This window comes from Magnolia sinica, chromosome 3, assembly GCF_029962835.1.
Source record: "Magnolia sinica isolate HGM2019 chromosome 3, MsV1, whole genome shotgun sequence".
NCBI lineage: Eukaryota > Viridiplantae > Streptophyta > Magnoliopsida > Magnoliales > Magnoliaceae > Magnolia > Magnolia sinica.
The window spans coordinates 22,635,023-22,662,641 of record NC_080575.1 but is presented as its reverse complement, the minus strand read 5'-3'; the positions used below and the strand labels follow the sequence as shown (position 1 = coordinate 22,662,641).

General features: G+C 38.1%; 2 protein-coding genes and 1 long non-coding RNA gene across 3 annotated transcripts; all 3 read left to right on the top strand.

Moving 5' to 3' along the window:
• The first annotated feature begins 511 nt into the window (after positions 1-511).
• Positions 512-2,161, top strand: LOC131239697 (uncharacterized). The gene is made up of 2 exons (XM_058237528.1): positions 512-1,052; positions 1,143-2,161. Exons 1-2 carry the CDS (start codon positions 1,024-1,026, stop codon positions 2,134-2,136), a joined length of 1,023 nt encoding a protein of 340 aa, XP_058093511.1. The 5' UTR covers positions 512-1,023; the 3' UTR covers positions 2,137-2,161.
• Positions 2,162-5,320: 3,159 nt separating this feature from the next.
• LOC131241467 (uncharacterized) lies at positions 5,321-6,322 on the top strand. Its single transcript, XM_058240258.1, has 3 exons — positions 5,321-5,562; positions 5,638-5,841; positions 5,921-6,322. The coding sequence occupies exons 1-3, from the start codon at positions 5,377-5,379 to the stop codon at positions 6,077-6,079; spliced, it is 549 nt and encodes a 182-aa protein (XP_058096241.1). The 5' UTR covers positions 5,321-5,376; the 3' UTR covers positions 6,080-6,322.
• A 5,345-nt stretch (positions 6,323-11,667) lies between these two features.
• Positions 11,668-12,271, top strand: LOC131241466 (uncharacterized). Its single transcript, XR_009169042.1, has 2 exons — positions 11,668-11,766; positions 12,060-12,271. It is a non-coding gene; the product is annotated as an uncharacterized LOC131241466 (long non-coding RNA).
• Positions 12,272-27,619: the final 15,348 nt, after the last annotated feature.

Sequence of the window (27,619 nt, the reverse complement as noted above, 5' to 3'; positions counted from 1 at the left end):
TATATAGAGTTGGTTGGATGTCTTTTATTTTTGTAAAAGTTGTTAATAGTTAGTTGGATGATGAATGATACTTGTGATTGTGAATGACAATAAACAACTTATTATATATGGAGCCCCAACATGCCCACAATTTTTTGGCATTTTATACTTTGACATTTTACACTGCATGACTCGCAAGTCGCATGGTCATACATGTGAGTGGTAGAGAAATGATCATCTACAGGCAAAGGTACCGCAACTTGTTGTACCGTACCGTTATCCCAGATAGTGTGCGTTTATGACCACTTTACGAATTGTTGCAATTCTCTCCATAGCATACACAAACGCCAATCTGGACCGATCAAATTACGGTTCCTACTGTGGATGGAGCACCATTAGCTAGATGATGAATGCCAATTGTGAATAATTATATAATTGTTTAAGTATAGGACAATCAGTTGCCCATTTGAGAATTTTTATGTGGCCAAGCATAGATATAGTGTGCTTTTAGAGGCATAAAAATTCTCAAATTGTCCCACGTTTGGACAATTCAAGGCTGGATAGATTGGAATGCTTTTGGTTACCTGATTTAAATGCCCATGCTAGTTCTGCGTTGTATCTATCCTTTTCTCTCTGGTTACGTTTCTTATATTTATTTCTAATGTCAAATATCCTCACATTATGTGGATACTTGACATGGGAATCAAATGCAAGATCAACGTATTCGGAGAGACATGGGGAGATGCTGCCGGAATTTCAGTGTGGGCATTTAAATGGGAACATGAAAGTATTACAATCTATCCAGTCTTGGATGGGTGACTGATTTAGTTAGTCAGTTAAAGATACCATTAGAGATTCTATTAGATGCCTAAGTCGTCGTTGCTCGTGGGGTGAGCAATAATGGTGCTTGTTTCATTATAATTTGTCTCTTCAGTACTCTTCCTTAAATTTCTCTTATACCCATTCTAGTTTCTCTCCTAGGAAGCTTTGTCGGGCTCACGTTGTATTTCAACTAACTTGTCGAAGTAGCCGAGGAACATAGTGATGGATAAGAGTTGGATTCATTTGTCAAGGTATCTCAGTAACTTTTTCTTCCAGTTGTTGTGGTCCAATGGTTAAGATTCATTGTTTGATATGTCCTCCAATTGCATTGAATGGTTTAGGGTAAGCAATGCATACGTAAGTGGAGCTAAGGAATTCCTAGACTTTGCATTTACAAATACAAGTGATAGAGGGAGGATCCTATGTCCATGTAAGAACTGCAATAACAACTTCTGGGTATCTCGACAAGAAGCATACGATCATATTGTGTGTGACGGATTTAATACGAGTTATACTCATTGGCATTTTCATGGGGAAGCCACGTCTTCTTCTATACCTAATCTGGATCCAAACGATGATATGCACGAATTGTTACATGATGCATTTGATTTTTCGGGTCCGGATGATCAAGAGAGTGATGCAACATATAGACCTACACAGGGGCTTAATACTGAAGCACAACAATTTTTCAAATTAGTAGAAGACGCCGATAAGGAATTATACCCAGGCTGCAAGAAGTTTAGTAAACTCTCTTTCATTATTCGACTATATCACATAAAGTGCCTTGGTGGATGGAGCGACAAGTCATTCACGATGTTACTTGAATTGTTAAAGGATGCACTTCCCGAAGGTGAAACCTTACCAAGGTCTTTCTATGAAACCAAGAAGATTATTGGAGACTTGGGCCTAAAATACAATAAAATTGATGCTTGTCCCAATGATTGTATGTTATATTGGAAGGATGCTGTCGACGAGCAATCATGTGGTATATGTGGTGCTTCCAGATGGAAAACATTTGAACATCAATCAGATGACGAGGCGACTTCTTCGACTGCCAAAGAGAGAAAAATTCCAGCCAAAATATTACGCCATTTTCCTTTGAAACCAAGGCTTCAGAGGTTGTACATGTCATCTAAAACAGCGTCCTCTATGAAATGGCATTATGAGTGTCGCACCGAAGATGGAATGTTAAGGCATCCGGCTGATTCCCCGGCGTGGAAAACTTTTGATCACTACCATCCGACCTTTTCATCGGATAGTCGCAATGTTAGACTTGGGTTAGCAGCTGATGGTTTCAATCCATTCAAGACAATGAGTATTGCTCATAGCACATAGCCGGTTATTCTGATAGCATATAACTTGCCACCATGGATGTGTATGAAGCAATCTTATTTCATGATGTCCTTGCTTATTCCTGGTCCTTCTGGACCTAGTAATGATATTGACGTGTATTTGTAACCTTTAATAGATGAGTTGAAGGATTTGTGGGAGGTTGGCATAGACACTTATGATGCCTCAAGCAATGAAATATTTCGAATGCGTGTAGCATTGTTGTGGACTATCAGTGACTTTCCTGCATATGCGAACTTATCTGGATGGAGCACTAAAGGACGCCTTGCTTATCCTTGCTATAACAAGGACACTTTGTCTAAATACTTGAAGCATGGTCAAAAGTTTTGTTATATGGGTCATCGTCGATTCTTGGAACTTGATCATAGATTTAGAAGTAATAGCAGATCTTTTGATGGTACAGAAGAATTTAGTGAGGCACCAACTTTGCTATCTGGGTCTGATGTGTTGGATCAGTTACAAGGAATTAATGTCACATTTGGGAAGAAGACTTCTGGCAATTATGGGCACAAGAGAAGACGAGAGGATAATGCGAAAGATCGATATAACTGGAAGAAGCAGAGTATCTTTTTCGATTTACCGTATTGGGAGCATAATTTGTTGCGGCACAATCTGGATGTGATGCATATTGAAAAGAATGTGTGTGACAATGTGCTCGGGACACTGTTGAACATTGAAGGGAAAACAAAGGACAGTTTAAAGGCACGTCTCGACATGCAAGATATGGGTATAAGACAAACATTGCACCCAAGGTAGCTTTCATCGAACAAAACATATTTGCCACCTGCATGCTTTACCATGTCAACCAGTGAGAAAGATGATTTCTGCAAAGTTTTGAAGCGAGTGAAAGTTCCAGATGGTTATTCAGCCAATATTTCACGATGTGTACATCTCAAAGAGCGCAAAATTTCAGGGCTCAAGAGTCATGACTGTCATGTTTTGATGCAGCAATTACTTCCTGTAGCGATACGAACAACATTGCCTAAGTGTGTGAGCTCAGTCTTGCTTGAATTGTGTAATTTCTTTAGGGAATTGTGTTCCAAAGTTGGCCAAGTAAAAGATTTTGATGGGCTGGAATCTCAAATTGCGGTAACACTTTGTCATCTAGAAAAGATCTTTCCACCGGCTTTTTTTGATATTATGGTGCATTTGCCGATTCATTTAGCGGGTGAGGCCAAACTAGCAGGACCGGTACAATACCGATGGATGTACCCCATCGAGAGGTGGGTACAAATATTTATAAATTAAATTTATTTTTCATGCTATTCCAGTCACGCTAATCAATCATATATTTCTAAACTGTTTAATATTGGTGACCATAGGTACCTGCACACATTGAAGTCATATGTACGTAATAAAAGTCGGCCAGAGGGTTCAATTGCAGAAGGGTACTTGGCGGAAGAATGCTTAACTTTCTGCTCGAGGTACTTGCATAATGTGGAGACAAGGTTCAACCGACCAATACGAAATGATGACTATGGTAACACCGTTATAGAACAATCCGCTATTTTCCCACGAATAGGTCGTGCATTAGGGAAGCCGGAGGATTATGTGCTAGATAAAGTTACATTTACACAGGCACATCGATATGTTCTATTTAACAGCGGTGCACTCATCCCATTTCTTGAGTAAGAAAACTATAACACTTATTTTATACATGATGGAAAATAAGTTACTATCACGTGTCTTACTGAAACCAATTCATATGCAGAGAACACATGAATGTTGTTAAGCAAAAGAATCCTCGCGCACGACCAAGGGATATAGAACGCATTCACAATGAAACATTTCATAAATGGTTTAATGATCATGTAAGTAGTTGATGCAATAAGTCGATCGACGTGTGCATGTTCATTTATTTTCATTGTCCAGACATGTGCTTCTGTTTTAACATTTTAAAAATAGGTTGAACAGCTGCGCCAGGTAGAGAATGAGCAGGTCTCAGAAGACCTTAGATGGCTAGCTCGAGGTCCTTGTGCAACAAGAAGATATAAGGGTTTTATCATAAACGGCTTCAGGTTTCACACTAAAGACCGAGAAAAGAAAAGAAAAACTCAACATAGTGGAGTTGTGGTGACCGCAAAGACATCAAGCTTTGCGACTGTCAATGACAGAAATCCTGTTGCAGGAGATGTAACTTACTATGGTGTCTTGACAAACATAATTGAATTGGAATATTGTGGTGATAGGAAACTTGTATTATTTAGGTGTGATTGGGTTGATGTTCTATCTCAGGGCAGGGGTGTCAGGAAGGATGGGTTGGGGTTTACGCTCGTGAATTTGAAACAGTTATGCCATTCTGGTCGACAGTTGTCTGATGAACCGTTTGTGTTTGCATCTCAAGCTGAGCAGGTGTTCTATGTACAAGACCCTGTCGAAAAGGATTGGCATGTTGTGATGAGGGCGAAACCTAGGGACTTGTTTGACATGTATGGGGAGGAGTTTACAGATGATGCTAATGCATACTTGGGGAGCTCGCCATGCAATGATCAAAGTTTGGAGGATTCGAGTGATGACATTGATAGTTGGGAAAGGATAGATATCGATGGTACAACAATTATCACACCTTTACCTCCCACCCAGACAATGGTAGATGACCAAACAGATGATACTAAGTTTTCTGATTGTGATGGAAATGACATTATGTACAATAATTGATTTCTTATACACTAGATTGTCCTAAAGTATGAAAGAGAAATTCACATCTTTTTTCATATGGTTGAATTATTATTATTTTCACATGTTCATTTATTTTCATTGTCCAGACATGTGTTTCTGTTTTGGAATATGTTCCATTGATAATGGGATTCACAATTTGTACGGCTTGTATATTTCAATATGCAACTGTCCACAAATCAAGTTGTTCATTTTATGAATCTCCATTTAAATGAGAAATATTTGATTATCATATTGTCATATTGCTAGACATATACAGGTTTTAAACACGAGTACTAGACGCAGGGTTAGGCAATCTGTAGGCCCTATGACTGATAGCACCAGCCAGCCTCAGCTGCCCCAAACTAATGTTGGTCCTGCTCAACCTCAGCTGCCTCAGGCTACTAGTGGTATAACAAAATGTGTTCTTCTCTCGTGGACAATGTGTTTTACTGTGTAATTTGCTTTTGTTAATTAGTTTTATATGTACCATTGTGATTTTATTCAACAGATTCAACGTCCAAGAAAATAAAGACTCGAGGCCCCACAAGATCCTTTGATGTTTGGAAAATGCGTGAAGGTCAACGGATTTCTATTTCCATCAACAATCTAGGGCAGCCCGATTGTGACAATGCTAGTAAGCTGACAAATTTCATAGGGACAATAGCACGCAATGGGGTATATGCTCCCCTTACATTTAATGATTGGAGGGCGGTGCCAAATGCGAAGAAAGATGATATGTGGGGGCTTGTCACGGTAATGGTTACGATGCTTTTTTTAATTTTTATTTTTGTTCATTATGTGATTGTTCGCTTTTAACATGTGATGCAGTCCAAGTTTGAGTTTGACGGTAATGCTAAGGCTTGGGTGCTGAAGTCACTTGGTAAAAAATGGAGGGAATGGAAGGGCAAGCTGAAGAAACTCTACTACTCTTCTCATGAGACTGATGAGGAGCGGCTCGCAAATCTTGATGGGCGGGTCCAAGAAGATCAATGGAAGACTCTCGTTCAATTTTGGAACTCTGAAGAGGGAAAGGTATGCCTCATTCAATTATAGAATTATACAAAATCTTTTGTTGATATTTTATAATTTACTGTCTGTGTGTCACATATAGGCTCGTTCTAAAAAAAATAAAGAGAATCGGAAGAAACAACTGATTAACCACGCGGCAGGCTCGAAGAGTTTTGCGCAAATATGTGAGGAAGAGGTAAATTTTATTAATAACCTGACTAACCATGTTAGTATATTTGTGTTATATAACTTGTTTGCATAATAATAGAGGAAAAGGGCCAATGGGTCGGATCTGAGCCGGGCAGATATGTTTATCTTGACTCATACATGCAAAGATGAAAAGCCTGTGGATGAGGCCTCATCAGTAGTAATGGTATGTTAATGTATTTACATGCAAGAAGAGCTCCATATAAATGTGTAGCAGCAGCTAGAGTATTTACACATTAACTGTTACCATGTGATAATTATTATTGCAGACAAAACTCAATGAAGAAATATCTCAGCAACCCGGGGCCTCATAGAGTAGCACGGCAAGGGATGATCTATTATCTCAAGTTATGGGAGAAGACAGGTATGGTCGTGTCCGCACTTATGGGTTAGGACCATCTCCATCTGATTTGTGGGGTGCAACATCCAGCCAACAAAGGATGACTTCCATTGATCAGAGGAGAGATGAAAGATATGAGGAACTACATGCTGATATAGTCTCTCTTAAAGAAAATATAGCTGCACTCTCATCCCTTAAAGAAACTATGGTTGAAATCTCATCCGCAAGAACTATGGTTGAAATCTCATCCGCAAGAGATGTTGAAATTTCTTCCTTGAAAGAAACTCTGATGAAATTGATAGCCACTATGAATAATGCAAACAATAACCCACCCACAGTATTCAGTGCTGCAGCTAGTTCTAACATGAACCAACCGTCCTCATCATCAAGCCATTGGGTGAACTCTCAGGTAATTATATTATATAAATGTCTTTATTTACATATGCACTATGTCCTAGATTATATATAGTTTAGTTGGTATTTAATGATTGATATTGATTTATCATTTGCAGAAGCACTCGACGAATAAGGGGAAGACCACGAGTTGCACTAGCGCTGGGGTAATTCCTTATACCAAGTGAATAGTTCTTTTATTATATTTTGATGTTATTGTGTTCTTAATTATATGTGGTATACGGATGAGTGTTTATTCAATACAATGCAGTTTGTCAAATAGTGAATTTTATTTTGTAGGATGTGACTAGAGTTCTTCTTACAAGTATTGTCAAACCCAGGGTTACTATTGCTAAAGGAATTGTTTTGAGCAAGGATCCGCTCACAAAAGTAGGGGGGCACGAACTTGGAATTGGTTTTTGGGAAGTATTAATTCATGTTGCAATAGTACGGGAGGAGGTTTTGATAAGACCCTATGGACGATATAAAACAATTGGGGAAGCTATTGGAACGAGTATTGTTTGGCCCTCTATTATGTGTAAGGTCAGATTTTTTTTATTTTTATTTTCTATATACAATAGAATTTCTTGTACAAGAATGCGAGTACTAATTAATTTCTTTTTATTGTTTTGTTTTGTAGGTTTAAGGAGAGATGGATTGAGCTAAATGAAAGGATCTCTCTCTCTCTCTCTCTCTCTCTCTCTCTCTCTCTCTCTCTCTTTCTTGTAAATGTTTTATGTTTTGTGCATAGGTTTAGGACTGATGTGTGATTGGTTTTGGATAGAAAGTGTTTAACTCTCATTTTGGAATTTGGATTGACTTAAGATCCAATGCATATGACAGGTTGGGTAACTAAATCAACAAGTTAGCCAAACATGATTTACTCTTGTTCTTATCAATTTTCTTTATAACTCAATGCAACTCTTGTTCTTTCCATGTTTCTTTACAACATTAATAGGATGGCGTTGACCTTTTGTAGCGTGTTTTTTGTGGCAGTGTTAGATGATGGAAGCCAAGCGAAGAAGAACAACTACATTTATGTAAGTATTATAAGTCTTAAGCTCCATTTGGTCATCACATCAATCTTTATGAATATAATTTTTTATCAAACCAAATGGATCTTAAGCCCCTTTTTTAACTCCGCCAATGCAACTACTTGCATTGCTGGTCCCAAGCCCGGGTAAGGGAGGAGGGAGAAAGGCTTGAGCGTCAAGGTGAGTTTTCTGGATCTATGATTGTCTCTGTTTTTCCTTTTCATCCCTCTTTTTTATTACTTTGATTGTATTGTGTTTGTCCTTAGGCCATGGCAAAAACTGTAGAATTTTGGTTTTGTAATTGTTTTCCTGCAAATCAGTTTGTGATTTTTTCCTTATTTATAGTCTTCTATCATTGCTGACTTTTTCCTTATTTCACTTTCCATTATAATTGACAGTTCTTATTTTTGCACTGCCAGTGGGTACGCTTTTTGGAAGATGGGTCTATGAATTACATAGTTGGTAATGGATCTTATTTATAGTCTTTTATCATTGCTGACTTTTCTTTAATACCGATTCAAGTGACTCACCTAGCTTTTAAATGATGCTTCTGACATCAGTATGTATGTTCTTCCTTACTTCAAATGATGCTTCTGACATCAGCTAATTTTATTTTTTATTTTGGCGATTTTCACTGTTGTATCTTCTTCTTTGAATTCTTTTATAACAGTTAGCATGTTGGCAAATAGTTCTTTGTGGCATTGACAAAAGTCACGTCTCTGTATGTTTTGTGCTTACTCTATGTTATTTGACTATTCAGGTATTATCTCAATTGTATTTTGAAAGTTTTGAGTTTGTTGTTTATTTCATGCAGGAACCTGCATCAGAGATACAGGACAAGATTTTATTTATTATTAATAATATTTCAGCTTCAAATATGGATGGGAAAGCAAAAGAATTTACTGATGTCCTGAAAGAGTAGTACTATCCATGGTTTGCTCAGTATATGGTGATGAAAAGGTGAGAAAAATCTTATGATTAACCTTTAGTTTCATCAGTTGATTTTTACTTTACCGGGAGATTATATTTGACAGAGCAAGCATTGAGCCAAATTTTCATGAGCTGTACTTGGAAGTTCTTGGAGAAAGTTAATTCAAGATTGCTGAATAAGGAGATTGTCAAAGCTACTTATGAGAATTGCAAGGTGCTACGTGTCCTAATTGTCTACGTTCATTCTTTTACTGATATATTTCTTTTATACAAATGTGTACTTTGTCTAATTTCTACAAGTGAGGGGAAGTGATTATTTATAATTCATTTGACCCATTGTGGGCAATGACACTAGGTCAGGCCAGTTGCATGGCTTTCCTTGGTCTTGTATCCTGTGGGAAGAGTTGTCACTTTTCTTTCAATGGGGATGCTGAAGATGCTAGGTTTGAAAGGTATAAGGTTTCTGTTTTCTATGATTTTCCTTACTCGGTTTCTGTTTTCCCCCAAATTTCTATAGATTTTGGTTTTGATCATTTTGCATGTTCCAGACTGTTAATCTGATGTGGACATGAATGGGTTTTTTTCTTGCATATCCCTAATAAGATTGTTTTCCCCCAAATTTCCATTGTTGTTATTATTATTATTTTAAAGGAGTAAAGGTGATTTAGAGACCTTACTAATCCAATCCTCAATTACAAAGATACTAAGTTGTATGATAACAAGCGTATGCCACATTGGAATTTAGATATATTTAGTCCTATACCAGCTGTGGAAATTTTGTTGACTTCTTCAATTGGTTCCTTGTTTTAGTATATCAGTTTTGATTTATCAGGAGAATTAATGGATTTCCTTGTTTTAGTATATCAGTTTTGATTTTCTAGAAAGTTGAATGCTGCATACAAGTCATGCAGGTGCTTCTCCCATCTTGTTGATTGATCTTGCAATAGTCTTTCTAATCAGGACATGCTCTTCTATTTGTCAACTTCTCCCATCCAGAGATGCTTTTGTTTATTTCCATTGACTCATATCAATTTGATCTGTGATACATGGAACTTCTTCATTGGAGCCACATAGCATATACTTCGCGATGTTGTACCAGATACCTGGATACATGCACAATGGCACCCTGTGAAATTGGTTTTTGATGCAGTGCTTTCACAAAGCCAAAGTAATATATTGTTCCTTGAAAGTAGTACTTGAAACAAACAGAACAATATTTCAGGGGGTTCTCCTGTCTAGTCTTTATTTTCCACATCACAACACAATTTCATTACTGGTTGATCTGTTTTCAGTTTTGACTGCTTTGTTTAGATGAATATGTTAACAATGACTGCAATTGTCATATGTAGATTTGGTTTTCCTTATTTGGTAGCTCATAGAACTTTTATTTCAAAATTTTTTTCTTATGTTTGTAATTATAATAAGTATTAATAGGTTATGTTATAAAAATTGATGTAGATGGTCATGAATAGAATTTACATATATGGTTTATTGGTAGAGTCAGTTGACATGGAGCATTAGTTGAGTTGAGTGACTCAGATTGAGAAGTTTAGCCCAGTCGTGATTGGATCAAGCTAGCACTACAACAAACACGTGCTTACTCGGCACTTTGGGTGCATCTTTCACCAGCGCTATCTAAAACAGCCCATGCATATCACTCTGTGTGTGTGTGTGTGTGTGTGTGTGTGTGTGTATAAACCCTACTCTCTCGTTTCGTTCCCAGGCCCCGACTGTACGGCATGCCATCTTCTTTCTCAGTACTGTTGCTAAGGTAAGTTTTAAGAGTGAGAAATGTTGAACAATATTCTCATGAATAGGACTGAGTGTTTTTTCAGTGGTACACACAGATGCCAATGTGGCGTAGGTATGTTGTCTAGGCCATTCATCAGGTAGCGCCCTTTAAAATGTTTTCTTGGAATTTTGTGTTATACCGGTAAATGGGTTCATTCGTCTCATTGACTTATCTAACAGAATTGCTTCGGGCCCTCTGCTCTTTATGGACACCAGTGGCTTGTATTCTTTGGTGAGACCTTTTCTTTCATTAAACTGCTAGTTTTTCTTTGTCATATTGTTATAGAGAAATGCTTGTACAATGGGTGTTTTCATACAGTGAAGGATTGTTTCCTCGAATCAGAGGTAAGGATTGTTCAGCCAATCTAATTCTGGGAGTGAGACTCAGAGATAGTGGGTTCCACTATTTAGTTGGTTTAATTTGAGAAATTCGATGCCACGTGTACATTTTCTGATTGCCTGTCTATGGACCTTCATATACTCACCGAGTACCAAACAACTCCCCTTCAAACCAGAGTCATTCTGTTGTCGCATTTTTAGGTTACAGTTAAGGTAAAGTTGTTATCTATAAACCTGTGCCCATATGTTTTTAAAACAACCATATGTGCAATGATTTTTGTTTTGGACTTTGGATTGTGCAAGTGGGGCCTATGGTTCAGTGATCCAAGCCGTTGAAATGATCATCGCCACTATGGATGGCTAATGTAACAAATTTCTTCCAAGTTGGAAGATCCAAGCCATCAAATATTAGGCATTTTTTGGGTTGAATGTGAAATGTTTCTAGGTCCACCTATTGAAGAGTTAGCATTTTCTCCAATCTGAACTAGTTTAGCTGCATGGGCCATCCATGGCTCAATTATCAACGGTTTGGATCAATGTACCATGGGGCCCACTTGTACAAGCTGAGAGCCCAAATGATACTATATAAACATCAGACCCAAAAGCATATGCATGCAGTCGTTATAACTTTTAAAATCTTGAATTGCATGAAGATGTTCAAACATAAAAAAGAGGTGTGGTCCAGTGATACACCACCATAGGTAGCGGTGGCACCGGAATGTTGTAGGGCCCATGTGATGTATGCATGACATCAAACCCGTCTATCAGGTGTATGCCCTCACATTCAACCTCAAGCGAAAAAATCCATGTGTTTTACTGTCAGGGGAGTATTCGGCCGATGATACCTGGGAATTTGTAGAGCTGCAAGAACAGATCACTAAAGGCTATATAAGTGTCTGGGCTCTTCATAAGAAAGTAAGCTCTCAACTTTGTAAAATATTAGTATGTTCATCTTTATTTATAAGTTGATTTATTTTTCAATTGATTGTGTAAAGCATAGATGTGCTGCGACATTCGTTTGTTTGTTAGCATGTTGGCTTTCTATTTTACCTTCTTTTTTGTTTTGCTTGTAATGGAATTCAAGTTACAACATTTGTTGCCTTGATAGTTTTTGATTTTTTAAGGTCGGGATCAAAGGATTGATTGTTTCCCATGCATCAATTTGTTGAATGCTACTTTTTAACTTTTCTTTTTTTCCTTGTGTGCAGGATTTTAATCAATTGTGCCTAAATTTAGGCCTACAAGCACTTCAGCCTTTTGACGCCGCTCGTGCTAGGAGTAGACCATACAGAGGATTTGTTTTTTTTTTTTTTTTTTGTTAAATTTATTTATTTAAATTCAAGACCATTTTCAATTTATTGTAATAAATATTATATATATTTTTTTATTATGTAGTACTATAAATTTTGTTTAACATTCAGTTTTATTTGTATTGCATCATTTGCATCATTTTTATGTTTCAAATATTTAAAAAATATAGGTTTCGATTGAATTTTATATAATAATAAAAATTATTGGCATGCTAGGGCCTCTTTTCCGTACAAAGGCATTTAGCGGCGTTTCTGTAGAAATCTTACGGCGCTTTCCTGGGAGAAAAAGTGTTCAGAAACCACATTTAACGGCGCTCGGATTGACCTTTGCCGGCGTTTATTCGCGTCGCGAAAAAGCTACATTATCGGCGCTCAGACAAGCGCTGCAAGAAAGTATCTAGCGCCGACATAACTTTTAGCGACATACCCATTTATCGGCGCCTATATAGCGCCGTTAAATCTATTAGCGGCGCTTTTTGGTGTTTTTACCGGCGCTTTCGAGCGCCGCTAAAAGTTACATTCGTTGTAGTGTTGGTCATCCCGCCGAGTAAGTTGTTTATCAAAACCTCCCTTAAAATTCCTGCAATTAGATTATAAATTAATTAATTTTAGAGATGGATTTTCCATGATTAGGATTTTTATTGGAAATGTATTTAAGATTAAATTGTTGCTGATTTGAATGGAATGTATGATACTTAAGTTGTCCTCAAATCCCATACCTTAGGTGCATTCGAGTCAGGGGAATTCACCTAGTAAGGTGATGAACTACCCTTCAAGCTTTCCACTCTTATTTTGGTCTTGTAGTAGTTTTAACATATAAATTAACTGTTAATTGATCCTAAAGATTTGTAGAAGTACCAGTGTTAACAATTTGAAATCCTTTATTAATTGTGTAAACCTCACATGAATAATCTTTGATTTCACATGAATATGATGTGTAATATATTTTGCTCACATGTGTATAGAATTATTAAATTTTGATAACTTACATCGTTGTGCAAACATGAGTTGAATGTTGAATATAACCTATAAGAAAGACGCTTAGATCTAAGTGGCCATATCCAAAGAATGTTAAATAAAATTAAATGAGGATGTCCTACCCTCGTGAGGCAATGTGCCAAATGTGATTGTATTGAGTGCCCTACATAAGTACTATAAAATGGAACATGATTATATTATGTCGCTATTTGGATTAAATCTATCGTTGTGCCCAAAATGAGAATTATGATGCAAACCTTACCAAGAATTATTATATTTTGAATAGGTCATAAAAGGCCACTAGTCAGGAAGAATTCTTATAAATTGTTGTTTACAAATTGGATTAATAGCGGTTGGACTAAGCATGTATTTCATAGCATACGGACTTTATTGGGTGGTTGATGTAAGACACGGGGTTTCTTGGGTCACTATGGGTTGTACCTTAGAGTATTTTAGCAAGTGATCCTAAGTTATTCTTGCGAGCATTCAAACTATTATGGGTTGTCCTTTTTGCACAGACTTTTCTGGGTGCTTAGTTCTCTTTAGGCATAACTTATAGTACTTTTTTGGGAGGCTAGTTTGCCTTAAGTGTCCTCGTTGCATGGTCTTTTTGGGTGATTAGTTATCCTTGAGTGACCTTTTTCCAGCTGGATATGCATCTACAAGTCTGTGAGTATATGCACGCATTCATATATTTAAATAAAACTTTCTTGAATGTTTTATACGATGTGAATTGCTACTTCTGCTTGAAAACTATCATTGGCTATTATGACATGTGTGTAATCTTGGGGGGATTTCTCAATGAGTTGGCCGCTCACGTTATTGTGCAATTACAACAAACAAATAGAGGAGTAGAGTTGGAGGATGTCCCTACAGAGGTTCGTAAGGAGGTCAGAGAGGAGCTCGGTGATGAGGAGCCCCATGCTAGTGTGGCTGAGCTCTTTGAGCTCAACCAATATTTTCTCAATTTACTTATTTCTAGTCATTTAGTTCTTTGGACATTTGATTACTATAGTTTATATCAGACCCCTGCTGAGGGACTTCGTTCCCGTTGATATTTGGACACTACTTCTCATGCATGTGTTTTCTTATATTGTTATTGATGCCCACGGCTTTTACGGTAACATGACTAAATTTATGTTGTCAAACGCATTAGTGAATGACATTTTTATTTAGTTTAATGCTCGAGTTCTCTAGCAAAGGGGTCGTCCTTGAGCTATGAGAACTGGGGTGTTACACCCATGGAGACTAACATACATGCACCTGTGTCTAATGAATTTGGCCTAAATAAGAGCATAGGTCCTACACAAGAACCTATCGATTTTGGGCTACAAACTTTTACCCTCAATCTTAGTCAAGGAAAGAGAATATTGACTCATACATGATATTTGTCGAATTGAGCCTCATTGATGTATCGTTCTTGAGTTGCTTCTTCAAATCTCTCCCGTGTTTGAATCTTCTCCTCAAATGCTCTCTCGATTGTTGATGTTGATGCTTGATAGTGCTTCAGCTTTAAGATCAAACACCTAGTATGTGATGCTCCATTTGATGTGATCAAAGTGATGTGAGGGTGGTAGAATGTCCTACAACTAATGTCATTTTTGAACTCCTAGTAGATTCACCTTGATAGACTCTATAGAGGTTGATAAACACTAGGATTTATCATTAGAATTGTTGTTTAAACTCTAAAGAGTGCTTAAGATCATGATTTTCTTATAAAGGAGTTTAGAATGCTTAGTAAAGTAAAGAATCACTAAGAAGAGAGTATGAATCTCATTGGGATAAAACCTATGAGGTTTGGTTGAGCTTGAGATACATTAGGGTCTCTAAAATTCTAAAATCAATAATTTGCCCAAAGATCCAATGCAATATTTATAACAAAAAGGCTCCAATGAATCTCTAATAGATAGGCTCAATCGATCGAGCTCTCCCAAAATAGTCTAGAGAACTCACTGGACATTTCTGACGAGATTCGATCGAGCGAGCCCAATTGCTCAAGGTTGATTAAGTATGTGCTCGATTGATTGAGCTTACCCAGAGTTGGCTGTTTTTGGGCAATTTGTTTTCCAGCCACTTGGGACCTTTATAATATATTTAAGCATGTTCAAATGGAGCTCATAAGACTATGGGATGATTAATCAAATGTTTACCTATTAGGCCATGATTATCTGAAGGTTTAAGGGTTGTTTTGAGTCAAGGTCAAGGTCACCAATGCACTTCATTTACACGTTCTTCACTTCCTTGATGCTTTAATCTTCATGTGTCATTGGTCTTTAGCTTCCAATGGCTCAACCGACTCCCTAACACACAGACACGTGATTACTAAATAAGGTGCACAAATTAGTGCACTAAAACTATGGGTGTATGGGAGAGATCATTCCAGCATCGCATCAGATAGATGTTTTGACAGGATGTGATGTACTCGCAGCGACAAAATTGCTATCTAAGGAAGAAGCCTAGGGTGCTGCTTTGCTCAACCTACGGAAAGAAACAAGGCCAAGCTTCCCGATGTTGTTGTTGAATGCCGACAATGCTGACCTATGATTAAGTTGATTAATCTCAAAGAGTTTTTTGGGGGTGTTATATTTCATGATATTTTTGGTGAGTGGGTAGGACCCACTTGAAACTTTGATCAGGTAGACCTTATGGATGGTCCTTCTAACCTGTCTTTTTGGTTTTTGACAGTGCACACACATTAGTGTGCCATAACATATGTACGTAAGTAGTTAGCCATAGCTCAAGTGGTAGACTGAGTGAAAGATACCTCGTTTCAACACCGAGGTCTTTGGCATCGATTCCCTAGTGGGGGTGGCTAACAGTGATGTGTGAACTGACAGTGGGGTGTACTAACAAGCTAACAAAAAAAAGGTTTCAATCCGGCTATCCTTTACATCCTTTCATGCATGCTGATAGAGGACTACGTCTTACCGGAAGCGGACTACATTACCCCTTGCCCAGACATCTTGATAAGGCTCACGTACACCAACCAGAAGCGGAATGTGTCCTACCCTCGGTCCGACAGTACTCCGTCCAGGAAGGGCTCTGTGGGGCCTACCGTGATATGAGGGTTTTATCTACGCCGTTTATCCCTTTTCTTAGATCATTTTACAGCATGATCCAAAAAAATGAGGTTAGTCCATAGCTCCAGTAGACCACACCAAAGGAAAGGAGTAGAACACAAGTGATATGGTGTGGGACAGATTTGGTTACCTTCCAATCCGTATATCAGAAATACATGTGAAAAAGAAAAAAAAAAAACCAAACAACGATAATAACGACTATTTACCGCTGTGAGCAGACGAAACAAACAAGCTCACAGGACTCGGAATTCATAGGTTACAACGTATTTACAGATGAACCGGAAAAACGAACAGGCTGGAGAAGCATGAATGTAGAAGATCTTATATTGGAAGATGCCATGATAAATTCCACCACCTTTTCTTACCAACTTCTGTTCATAACCTACATTTGCAATTCACTAATCCAAATGTTAATATTGCTCTCTCAAGTAGATTTATGGGGCGGATTATCCATCCACGCTGAGACTCGATGGAGGAGTGGGCCGAATTGCCGAGCCATTGGCACCGTTTGATACACTGCCAAAGTGTGGTAGATGATATGTGGGCGCGTAGAAATTATTCATAAATTGCCTATGTCACATAAAAGTACTCAAATTGAAGTATGCAAATCATGCGTCTCAGGCTAGTGCTTGATTATCAGACCATTAGATTGCTGGACATTTGTTGGACGGTTAAAATGAAAAATATCCAATGAGATTACTTCCAAAACATTTGTCCACGAATCCAAGGTTGGGATTGCTGACCCAATCTGATTTTGGGACTATAGCTTACTGAGAGGAGGTTACACAATTTAGTCGGTTTAATTCGATTTAATGTACGCCACGTGTACAATTCCGAGTGCCTGCATATGAACCATCAAACGCCGCCAGAGTATCACTCGCCTTTGCAAAATTTCAGATTCTCTTGTTCGAAAAGAGGGGAGCGGATTAGGTGCGGCCCTGGCCTTACCCGACACGGTGCAGTCCTCATAGTAGGCCCACCTTGATGCATGTGTACTATATCCACACCGTCCATCTATTTTAATATATCATTGTATCTCTTGAGCCCAAAAATGAAGTATATACAAGTCTGATGTGGACCATGCTACCGGAAACAGCGATTATTGGAGACCCACCAGTAAAAGCTTCCTTGCTCCCACCGTAATGTTTATTTTCCATCCAACCAGTTGATAAGGTCACAAAGATCTGGATGAAGCTAAAAGGAAATTATCATCTTGGTACAAAACGTTTTTGGGCCACAATAAGATTTTAATTGTCAATCACCACTGTTTCCCGTAGTTTCCTGCAGTGTGGTCCACCTGATTTTTGAGTCTGCTCCATTCTGGTCTCATACACTAAAATGATCCGTAAAAATGGATGGACGGCGTGTACTTACTACACATAAATCAAGGCGGGCCCCACGGTCATGGCCACACGTAATACGCTCCCCCAAAAGAGAGGGGTTTGGGTGTCGCTAGCTGGGACGCGGATTGGGAACTACCCCTGCCTGTATCCAGCTAGGAGCGTACAGGGCTGTGAGGGGCAATCCTGATGTATAAGTTTTCTCCACACCGTCCATCTAGTTTTCCATATAATTTTAGAGTAGGCGACCAAAAATGAGGCAGATCTAATGATCAAATCGACCACATCACAGAAATCTGTGGTGATATGACTCCTACAATTGAAACCTTCCTACGGCCCAGCGTTATGGTTAATTGCCATCGAACCTGTTCATAAGGTCACATAGACCTACGAAAACACAAATATCAGCTTGATCCAAAACTTCTGTGGCCCGAAAAGTGTTTTCAACTGTGAGTGTTTAATCCCAATGTGTGGTCCACCTGAGCCTTGGATCTATCTCATTTTTGAGCTTGTACCTGAAATGAGATGTAAAAATGGATGAACGGTTTGGATAAAAGCCATACATCACGGTAGGCCTTCAGAGCCCCAGTCCGTTCCTAGATAGGGCCGGGCGAGGGAAGTACCCAATCCTCGTCCCACTCGTTGTTCCATCTGGCCTGGTGGCCCAGACAATCAGTCCACATGCATTTAACCAAATCGCGACAGCTTATTGCCAGGCTTTCTCGCATTCCGAGGAAGAGAATGATAGGGAAGCACCTTCCAGACGGACCATTGGACATTACTAGATACTCTGAAACATTAGGCTAGATGATACACGGACACCCATGTGGCGTACATGTTAAACCGCCCAAATTGCAGGATCTAACACAGACAGGTCATCATCTCATCCATTGAGTCATCTTAATTCAAGTAACTTATACGGATTTTTTTTTTAATAAAAGGTAGGCTATATTAAATTTCGAATGTTCACTAGCTTTTATTTCAACCATCCAACTCATGTTCTCCAACCGTCTAGCTAAAATACCGAATTTCTGTAGCTTATGGTATATGACCCACCTAAGTTATTGATCACAACTTGGACGGCTTAATTTGAATTAATTGTTGGCGAGTTTCTTAGAGCATGTGTAACAATCACCATAGTCTGCCGCAGTATCAAAATTTACTCTTCCAAAAATTTCTGGTACCTTCTTATATCCTCCTTCTAGGCCATTTTACAAACTTCCTAATTCCCACCAGTGCAAAAAAATATCTAATAAATTCTGATTTCACTGAACGTTTGAGTAAAGTTTGACAAAATGACATTGCCGTTACATTTTTAAATTATCAGATATTTGCAATTTTATCACTGTAATATTCTGAAATTAATGGAAATTATTTATTTCTAGTAGATAAGTAACTTATTTCAAATAAGTAAGTTTGGTTTATAATTAATTATAAGTTATCTTTTTTTATATTTAAAACTACTTAATCACTTTAGCTAATTTTTTAAACTTTTATACTTTTCACAAGTTATAGAAGAGAGGTATAAATAGGATGGAAGATGGGGCAAGGTAATAAATTTGTTATTTACCAAACATACTTATCTTCTTATTAAGCGGAAATTAATATAAGTTATTTGTGGCATAAGCAACGTATTTGAAGCAGCTTAAGATACAAAAGCCCTCTTAGAATTTTAACCAAATCATTAATGACTATGTATTTAAAGTTTCAAAATTATCTATTTCTTTAAGGAATTTTGATAGCAAAATTCCCTGAGAATTTATATTTTTACCTAATAATGTCTTGAAATTTTGGAATCACATGCACGTGATTTTTAAGGCAGAAAATACAAAAATACCCATTTAAAAAGTAGTGAAAGTTGAGACTTATGGGCCCATGTGCTATGTGTATAACATTCAACTCCTCCATAGCTGCACCGTACCATAGTGATAACACAGCCAAAACATCGCACCAATTGGATCATGTCAGATAAGACACACTTGAATTGAGATATTTTGAATGAAGTATATTACTTTTTTATAGATTGACATACCTTATACTTGGATCCGACATATTTTTTATTAGGCTAATAATAATGTTGCTACGCATTTGTTGAACGGGTAGGATATTAAACACACACCATGTGGGCTCCACAATTCTCCACTCTCCGCAGTGGTATACTTTAACAAAAAAAAAAAAAGAAAAAAAAAGGGCAGGAATGTAATTCCTCATCTGAAAAAGCCCAGCCCGTAAGCAGAGGCTCCTCGAGGCACTGTTTAGTAAAATCCAATTTTTGGAGGTTTTCGCAGTAAATATCTGTCATTGTAAAAATATATTTTCTACTTTGGGATTTTTATCTCAAAATTCCTTCAAAATTTGAATTTCAGTAATAATACCTCCCAAATTCAAAACACTTTGGAGTGCACATGGAGGGATGAAATTGTAAAATTTCTCTGGTTATTTGTTTTTTCAAAAGAAATTGATAAAGTTAAGAATTGTAGGCCCGGTTGTACATCCAACCTATCCGGTAGATGAATTTTATAAAGATTAGACAAGTGAAAATCCTAACAGATCTAATAAGAAAGAAAGCCACAACATAAAAATTAATATACACCACCCAAAAGCATATAAGTTTACAAATAACCTGTCGGTTGACTCCATCGGCTAGTATTTTAGTTCGAGTGATCATCTGGTGGGGTGCATATGTTCGATGGGTTGAATGTCATAGAAATATAATGCGAGCCCATAAGTTTTTACTTTTCAACCTTTTAAATAAAAAATTCATATGGGATAATGTAATTGTTTTGAAGGTATTTGGATCATAAGTTACCTAAGATAAGCTATTTATGCCTAAAAAACTTATCTCAATTTTACTTATTAAATTAAAGTAATTAAATAATTTTAAATAAAAAAAGTAATTTATAATTGACCATAAACCAAACTTACTCATCTCAAATAAGTTACTTGTCTATTGATGTGAGTAGAAAAAGTGACTTATTTCATGGAATTCAAAAAGGCAATGTGAGTAGAAAAAAGTGACTTATTCGGTGGAATCCAGACGGGCCTTTCAGGTCCCAAGTGGAAATACCCAGTAAATCTAGCTAGCGGGGTTATTCTTTGATAAAATTTGAATTTTTGTTACTGTTCGATATTCTTCGTGACATACTGTGAAAAGCCTCACATTTTGAGAATCTGCAGAGAAATTCCTCAGAACGAGACTTGCAACTATGGTTCCAATAACCTGCATGAAATTCATTACGATTTACTAATACAAGGAGTATTCATGGAAAATTACAATTATAGTAAGGGATTTTACTGCAAAATTCCTTATAAATGTGCATTTTTCTACCCGCACAATTGGAAAGCCAAGACATACGTCGAGGGAAGGGCTTTTATAGGGAAGATATTATCAAAATACCGTCATCCATTCTCTCAGTAAAAGTAGCAAAGTCGAGAATTTTGGGGTCCACATGGTATATATATAACATCCAACCCGTCCAACATATGTGAAACATCACAATGACTAGAAGAACAAAAAATCTGGCCAATCAAATCATCAGATGGGCCACGCTTTAATATGGATGTTTTTGAGTGGTGTACATTATTTTTTATAGTTTGGCCTAACTTATGATTGGGCCCGTCATATTTTCTGCCAGTCTGATAATCTTGGTGAGGTGGATCTATTCAACAGTTTGGATGTCAGACACATACTACGCAGGGCCCGCAATTCTCAATTTCCACTTAAAAAAATAATAATTAAACAAAAGTATTTTTCTAATTTCTCCCCATAAAATCCACCATCTGCAATTTTGGTTCTTCAATACGCTATTTGATAAAATTCGAACTCCTGAGCTATTTTGTTGTAAAAATCCCTTAAACCATGATGATAGTTTACTACCATTTTAAAGCTGTGGTTTATCATGGGCTGTATGTGGCATGAATGCAAGCAAATCTTGACAGTCCAAAAACCAAGATGATCAGAATCATCCAAACCATCAAAATGCTAGATATTGAATGGATGATTAATGTAAATTTCCCCCATGGTCCATCAACAATGAGCCCTTTTATCTAGTACTGGTCGCAACTTAGAAAATGGTGGTGAATTATACTGACTAAATGTTCATTTGGAATTAGCTAGAAATATGAAAGCAACTTGCAAGTTGCAATGGTTCTTGTTGTGAAGTGGGCAGAAGTTGACAGATATTTCCTGAGAAGGTATTGTGCAGCAGATGCCCTCACTGCCATCTACCCTTCTACCACTTCATCTTGGACTCTTCTTCAAGCAAGTATTTGTAATGGACTTTGCTAACCTGACTATGCATGATTATACATTGGGCGTGCTTAGAACTAACCAAGTACCACGTTGAGAGAATGTGCATCAGATTCACTACATCCCATCGGAGACATTTTCACCATGGATCATAAAAATGTGGGCCACACTATAGAGATCAGTATAAAATCATGGCTAAAACTCTAAAAACTCACATGGTGTGGTCCACACGAGTCCTCATATGTACTTTATTTTCAGAGAATTCATTAATCCCAACGTGGCGCATAAGATGAATGGATTGGAATAGCATATACACACCACGGTGGACCCCACAGATAATTTGAATGATTTTAGTGGTGGGACTTTTTATCTGAATAAATTTGCCGTGTTATAGCCCCCACCCAAGTTTTGAATCGTCCTGATTTTTGGGATCTCATCCACATGAAGTTCTCCTTCCACATCAGTGAATAGTAAAAACTTATCCCTTAATTAACTTGAAATCACTGGGAAACTCATGATTGTAGTATGTGGAAACATTTTATGTGGGCCCCACCATGATGATTGAATGCCAAGGAAACAACCGTGTGGGGGCCACACAACAGGAAATAATGGTGATTGAATTGTGACCTTAATGGGGCTGAGGAAGTTTTGGATTAGTTAGAATAATGGGTTTTCAGTACATATGAGTGGAGATATCCTTATAACTGTTTGGATGGAATATATGTTGATAGATGTCTTAAATCTTTCTGTCAATGATAAGTTTGATGTTATCGAGCAAGCTTCGATGCCATTGAAGTCGGCTCAATGCCATCAGAATATAAACATTATGATGGGCCCTAAGAAGGTTTTAACTATTGGTGTTACCATTCCTACTGTTTCCTGCCTTGTGGTACACTCGAGTCACTTGAGTTTTGGACTTGCCTCATTCTCGGGCTCTTTCCTAATTGAACGGGTGAAAATGATGGACAGAGTCGATGTCACACGGACATGGACATCGTGGTGGGCCTTCTGTTTACAGTGACTTGTCAAAGCAGGGGGCACAGGCAACTTGGGTAAAGAACAAGCCCCAGCTGATGTGTTTGGTGAGCCCACAAGATATGCGAATCTTTTGCAAAGAGAAATTCAAAAAATGGGATATCATTTTATAGATTTTTATTGATACCTTGTGGACCTATTATGGATGATCTACAGTTTAAAAATCACAAAAAATGAGTGATCCTAAACGTCCAATTGGTGACTTTCAATCAAGATTAAAAACCCAAATTCTTTAGCAGTTGAATGTTCTCAACTTCTGATGAACCGTGGGCCAGCCATGGTGGGATGCACCCATGGATAGTCCTGATCTGAAATCTTCCCTTCAACGTGTACAATTGAGAGGGGGACTATCATATTGTGATTTGGTAGACACGAAATGGTTAGGCTAAATGGAATGGCTGGACAAATGTTAGTACATATCTGAGAAAAAGGATGTCTGTATTGAAGCTTTCTCAAGATATGTCCACTTTAAGTGACATGTGGTAGGTTCAATCGCCAAGCTGGACCGTCCATTCACTGGCTCATTGGGGCAAGGTAAGGTGAGGAAATTAAGCCAATTGGGATTATTTTAACATTCAATCAATGGCATGGAAAATGGATGGTCAAAATCAAGTGGAGAAATTAATTAAATGGGCCCAAATGGCATTTTCAAACAAGTATTCAATAGGTTCAAGCATGAAATGTTTATGATTCCAAAGTTGCTCTTTGGTTTGATAATGTCAACCATCTAATCTACAGTGGACAAAAAAAAAATTGAAAAAAAAGAAGAAGCATAGCTGTAACAAAATAACCCACGTGTGAAGAGTTAAGGTTATCCGCTAGTATGACTTTTGGATCCTGTCAATTCTGCGTTATCTGGATTTGATTCTACGCAATTGTCTAGGCATTGCTATTAGGATTTAGGGCCCTCCATAAATTCATATTAACCCTAGTGATTAGAAATTCGGATCTAACATAACCTATGTGCTTTGTAAAAACACTTACAATAAAAGCATAATAATCAATAAACAATCACACGGAACACAACGATATTTAACGTGGAAAACTCTTACGAGAAAAAACCACGACACAAAAAATAGAGCTCCACTATAATTAAAACCTTAGAGTTTTACACCACTCACATTATTTAATTACAGATGCACCCGATTTCTCCTTGCGATGCATAACTCTTGGAAAACCCTTCCCAATCCCTACAAGTGTCGGGAACTCTCCCACCTCACGAAAACACTCGCCTTTAGAGACAACACTCGTTAGATGTTGAGGGTCAAATATTACATATCAGACCCAGTTGTTATCTAGATTTACGAACATGATACTGTTTAACGCCCTATTTTAATCGTGTTTATGTTGCAAGGTAGATTTATAAGCGTGGACTGAAAAGGGTATTTAAAGCATGGATTTAATAGTCTGAAGTCACCAAGGCAAGCGACGGACCCTAGGAGACCAAGATCGATAGATTTGCATGCTAGGGATCCAAGAAAATCGAGAAATTGAAGCTCAAATGGCCTGAAAAGTGTCCAGAATGCAAGATCATAGGGTTTCCACCATCTGATCAATTCGAAACTCCATTCGTGGCCTAAGGACCATAAATGAACCGTACATGTAAAATTTCATCCATTGGATCGCTGTGGAAGTGGCCCAACGGACATTTCAGCCCACAATTTACTGATCTGGGGCCCACCTGATCTCTGGATACGCCTCATCTTCGGTCACAACGCCATAAATCATGTGAAGAACCAGATGGACGGAGGAGATTTTGTACACACACCATGATGGACCCCATGTGCATTGCATGTGTACAGTCTGCAAGTGCACCAGTCGTGCACCCGTGCACTCAAAGTCCTGCTGACCGACACAAACTCAAATTCTTCAATTACGCAACAGCGTAACGCTGTCCGGCTGTCGGTTTGCTTAGTGGGCCCCACTCATGTGATTAGAAGATCCAGGCCGTCCATTAAGATTTCAAAGGCTGTATTGCCAACACCTAGGTGACAGAATTTTAGGAGATGGCATATATCACAATCCAGCCATCCGAACGGAAGATGGACGGTGGACTGAACGATCTTGTGGGACCACACCGAAATCAATACAATCTCGCTTTTCCCGAACAGTTTTTCGTCCTGAATCCACTGGACGGCTTGGATTTCCCAAAAAAATAGTGAAGTGGGCCCCACCATCAGTACAGCGCAAGTACATTATGCACCCTGTTTTCGAGTCCGGAAAATCCAGAATTTCCGGCCGATTGTGGGCCACTGCCTGTGATCGGATTGGTGATCCAAACCGTCCAGATGATGCCCAAGCCAGGAATGACCCTAGCCATGAAGTCGGTTTTGAGGTTACTGGACGGCGAGCCTCCCAAACTGAGGCCAAACGCAACTCCTTTTGCGTTTTGATTTTTTACTGCGCACGCTGCTGCATTGCTGGCTGCGTAAGAAACCTTCCAAGAGTTTTCCGCATGGACTCCAGGAGCCACAGCATGCGCCTAAGGCATATATAGAAAGGAACCAGGGCATTGAGAGGGAGGCATTCAAGGAGGAGATCAGCGTTTGAACAGGAGAGGAAAACGGAGCAGGGCTGCTGAGTTGTGAAGAGAGTGCTGCTGTAGAGTTGGAGGGACAGGAGGAGTTGGGCTTGGACGGCTGCACAAGGAGAAGACAGGGAGCTTGGCTTTCTGCTAAAAACGAGAGAGAGAGAAAAGATGAGGGAGAAAAGATGAGAAGTTTTTCTTATTTTTCTTTTATTCTTCACTTTCTTTTTCTTTTTATTTGCTAAGAAGTTCAAGCCATTCATGTCTGGCTGAACCTCTTAGCTAGGGCTAAGAGGTGAAGCCTGTAACGTGATGGGAGACTGTTATTATGCCTTTTATTTAGACTGAATTAAATTTTGATTTAATTATGAGAATATTTGTAGTCTTTAATGGCCTGTTGTGACTGACATTACAATGGGTTTGCAATGGCTTTGAGTATTTCCTTTTCCGTATTTTGATTGTGAAGTCAGGAAGCCCTGTTGTTCGCCATCGTCTCCTGGGCATGGCTGGATGGCGGTATCCTTCCTAACCTTCACAATCATCGGATTGGTTGGTAATTGGTTTAATTCTGTTGTTTGCTCTGTCTCTTGGGCATAGTTTGATGATAGAATCCATTCTGATTCATATTCCTTTCATCACATGAAGACTAAATCAAGTAGGTTCAGTTTGATTTCCATGAATCTTAATGCAGGCATAAGATCTCCCTGATCCCTACAAGTGGATCCTCTGAATCCCTAGTTTCTTTCCTCTGAATTACTTAAGTTTTAGATAATTATTCCGCAATTATTCCCTAAATTCTATTTGTTTTAGATCGCATCCTAGACTAGTTCTATTTCTACCTAGTTTCAGGAAACGTATAAGTTTCAGTCCCTGTGGATTCGACCTCGGTCTTACCGAGTTTATTACTACATCACAACCCTATACTTGGGGAGTGAACAAGTTTTTGGCGCCGTTGCCGGGGATTGACGGCTACGTTTTTCTGAAATTAATTAGTTTTAGAATTAGGTTAGGATTAAGATTTTACTTACTTTAGGATAAAAGTTTTTATTTTATTTTGTTCTATTGTTTTTAGAACTAAACCTGTTTTCCTGTTTTGTAGGATCCTGACATAAGTTCTTAAATTGGTAATTCCTTCCTAATTTCTCTACTTTTTCTGTTTTTAGAATTAAGGTTTAAATCTTAGAAATTTTCTAACTCTAGTATTTCTCTGTTTGTAGGAAATAGTTTATTTTTAGAAACTTTCCTCTTTTGTTTTTAGAAATTAGGTTAGTTATTTCCCTTTTTTAGAGATTAACCTTCTATTCTTGTTCTCTAGTAACTTTCTAATTCTAACTCTCTTAGAATCTAATTTGTTTCCTAATTTATTTTTAGAATTTTTGTTTAGAAACTAACCTTCCTATTTTGTAGGCCTTTAAGATAGAAATTTCTAATTCGGTAAGCTCCTTCTCTACTTTCTATTTTTTTCAGTTCTCTTTCTAATTTGCTTTCTAGTTTAGGGCTCCCTTCTTTTAGAAACAAGTTCACTTCTATCTTTCTTTTAAAGGATTGTTCTTCCCTTTTTAGAATCTAACTTATTTTGTTTTATTTTGCAGGTCTTCAACTTAGGGCCTCCAATTTGGTAACTCCTTTCCAACTCTCTCCTTCTTTTTAGATTTTCTTTTCTTAGGAATAGGTTTTGAATCCAATAAGAGGGCTGTGAGTGTTTCATGCCCAAGTGGGCTCGTGACGACACTCGACGTCTCTTGACTGAAGGAGGATTAGTTGAGGGGTTGACTATCCATCGCAGGACTAGACACCGCTCAAAATCCCCTGAGTTAATTAAAGTTATGGCTGAAGACCAACCTCCTCTACTTCCACCAAGGGTGGAGGATACTCAAGATGAGAATGAGGTGCAACAGGCACCCCCGCCTCCTACTTTACGAGATTATCTACAACCGGCGGGAGTGAGTATGCCCTCATGCATGATTTTCCCTGAAAACACAGGACAAATGGACATCAAGCCAGGAGTTATCCAACTCCTTCCCAAATTCCATGGACTTGAATCAGAGAGTCCATATTTATATTTGAAAGAGTTTGATGAGATTATAGCTAATGTATTTGAGGATACAATTTGGCTGAAACTCTTTCCTTTTTCCTTAAAAGAGAAAGCTAAGACGTGGTTACATTTACTGCGTCCTAGATCCATTGGCACATGAAACGACATGCAGAGGGAATTCATAAAAAAATTCTTCCCACATCATAAAACGATT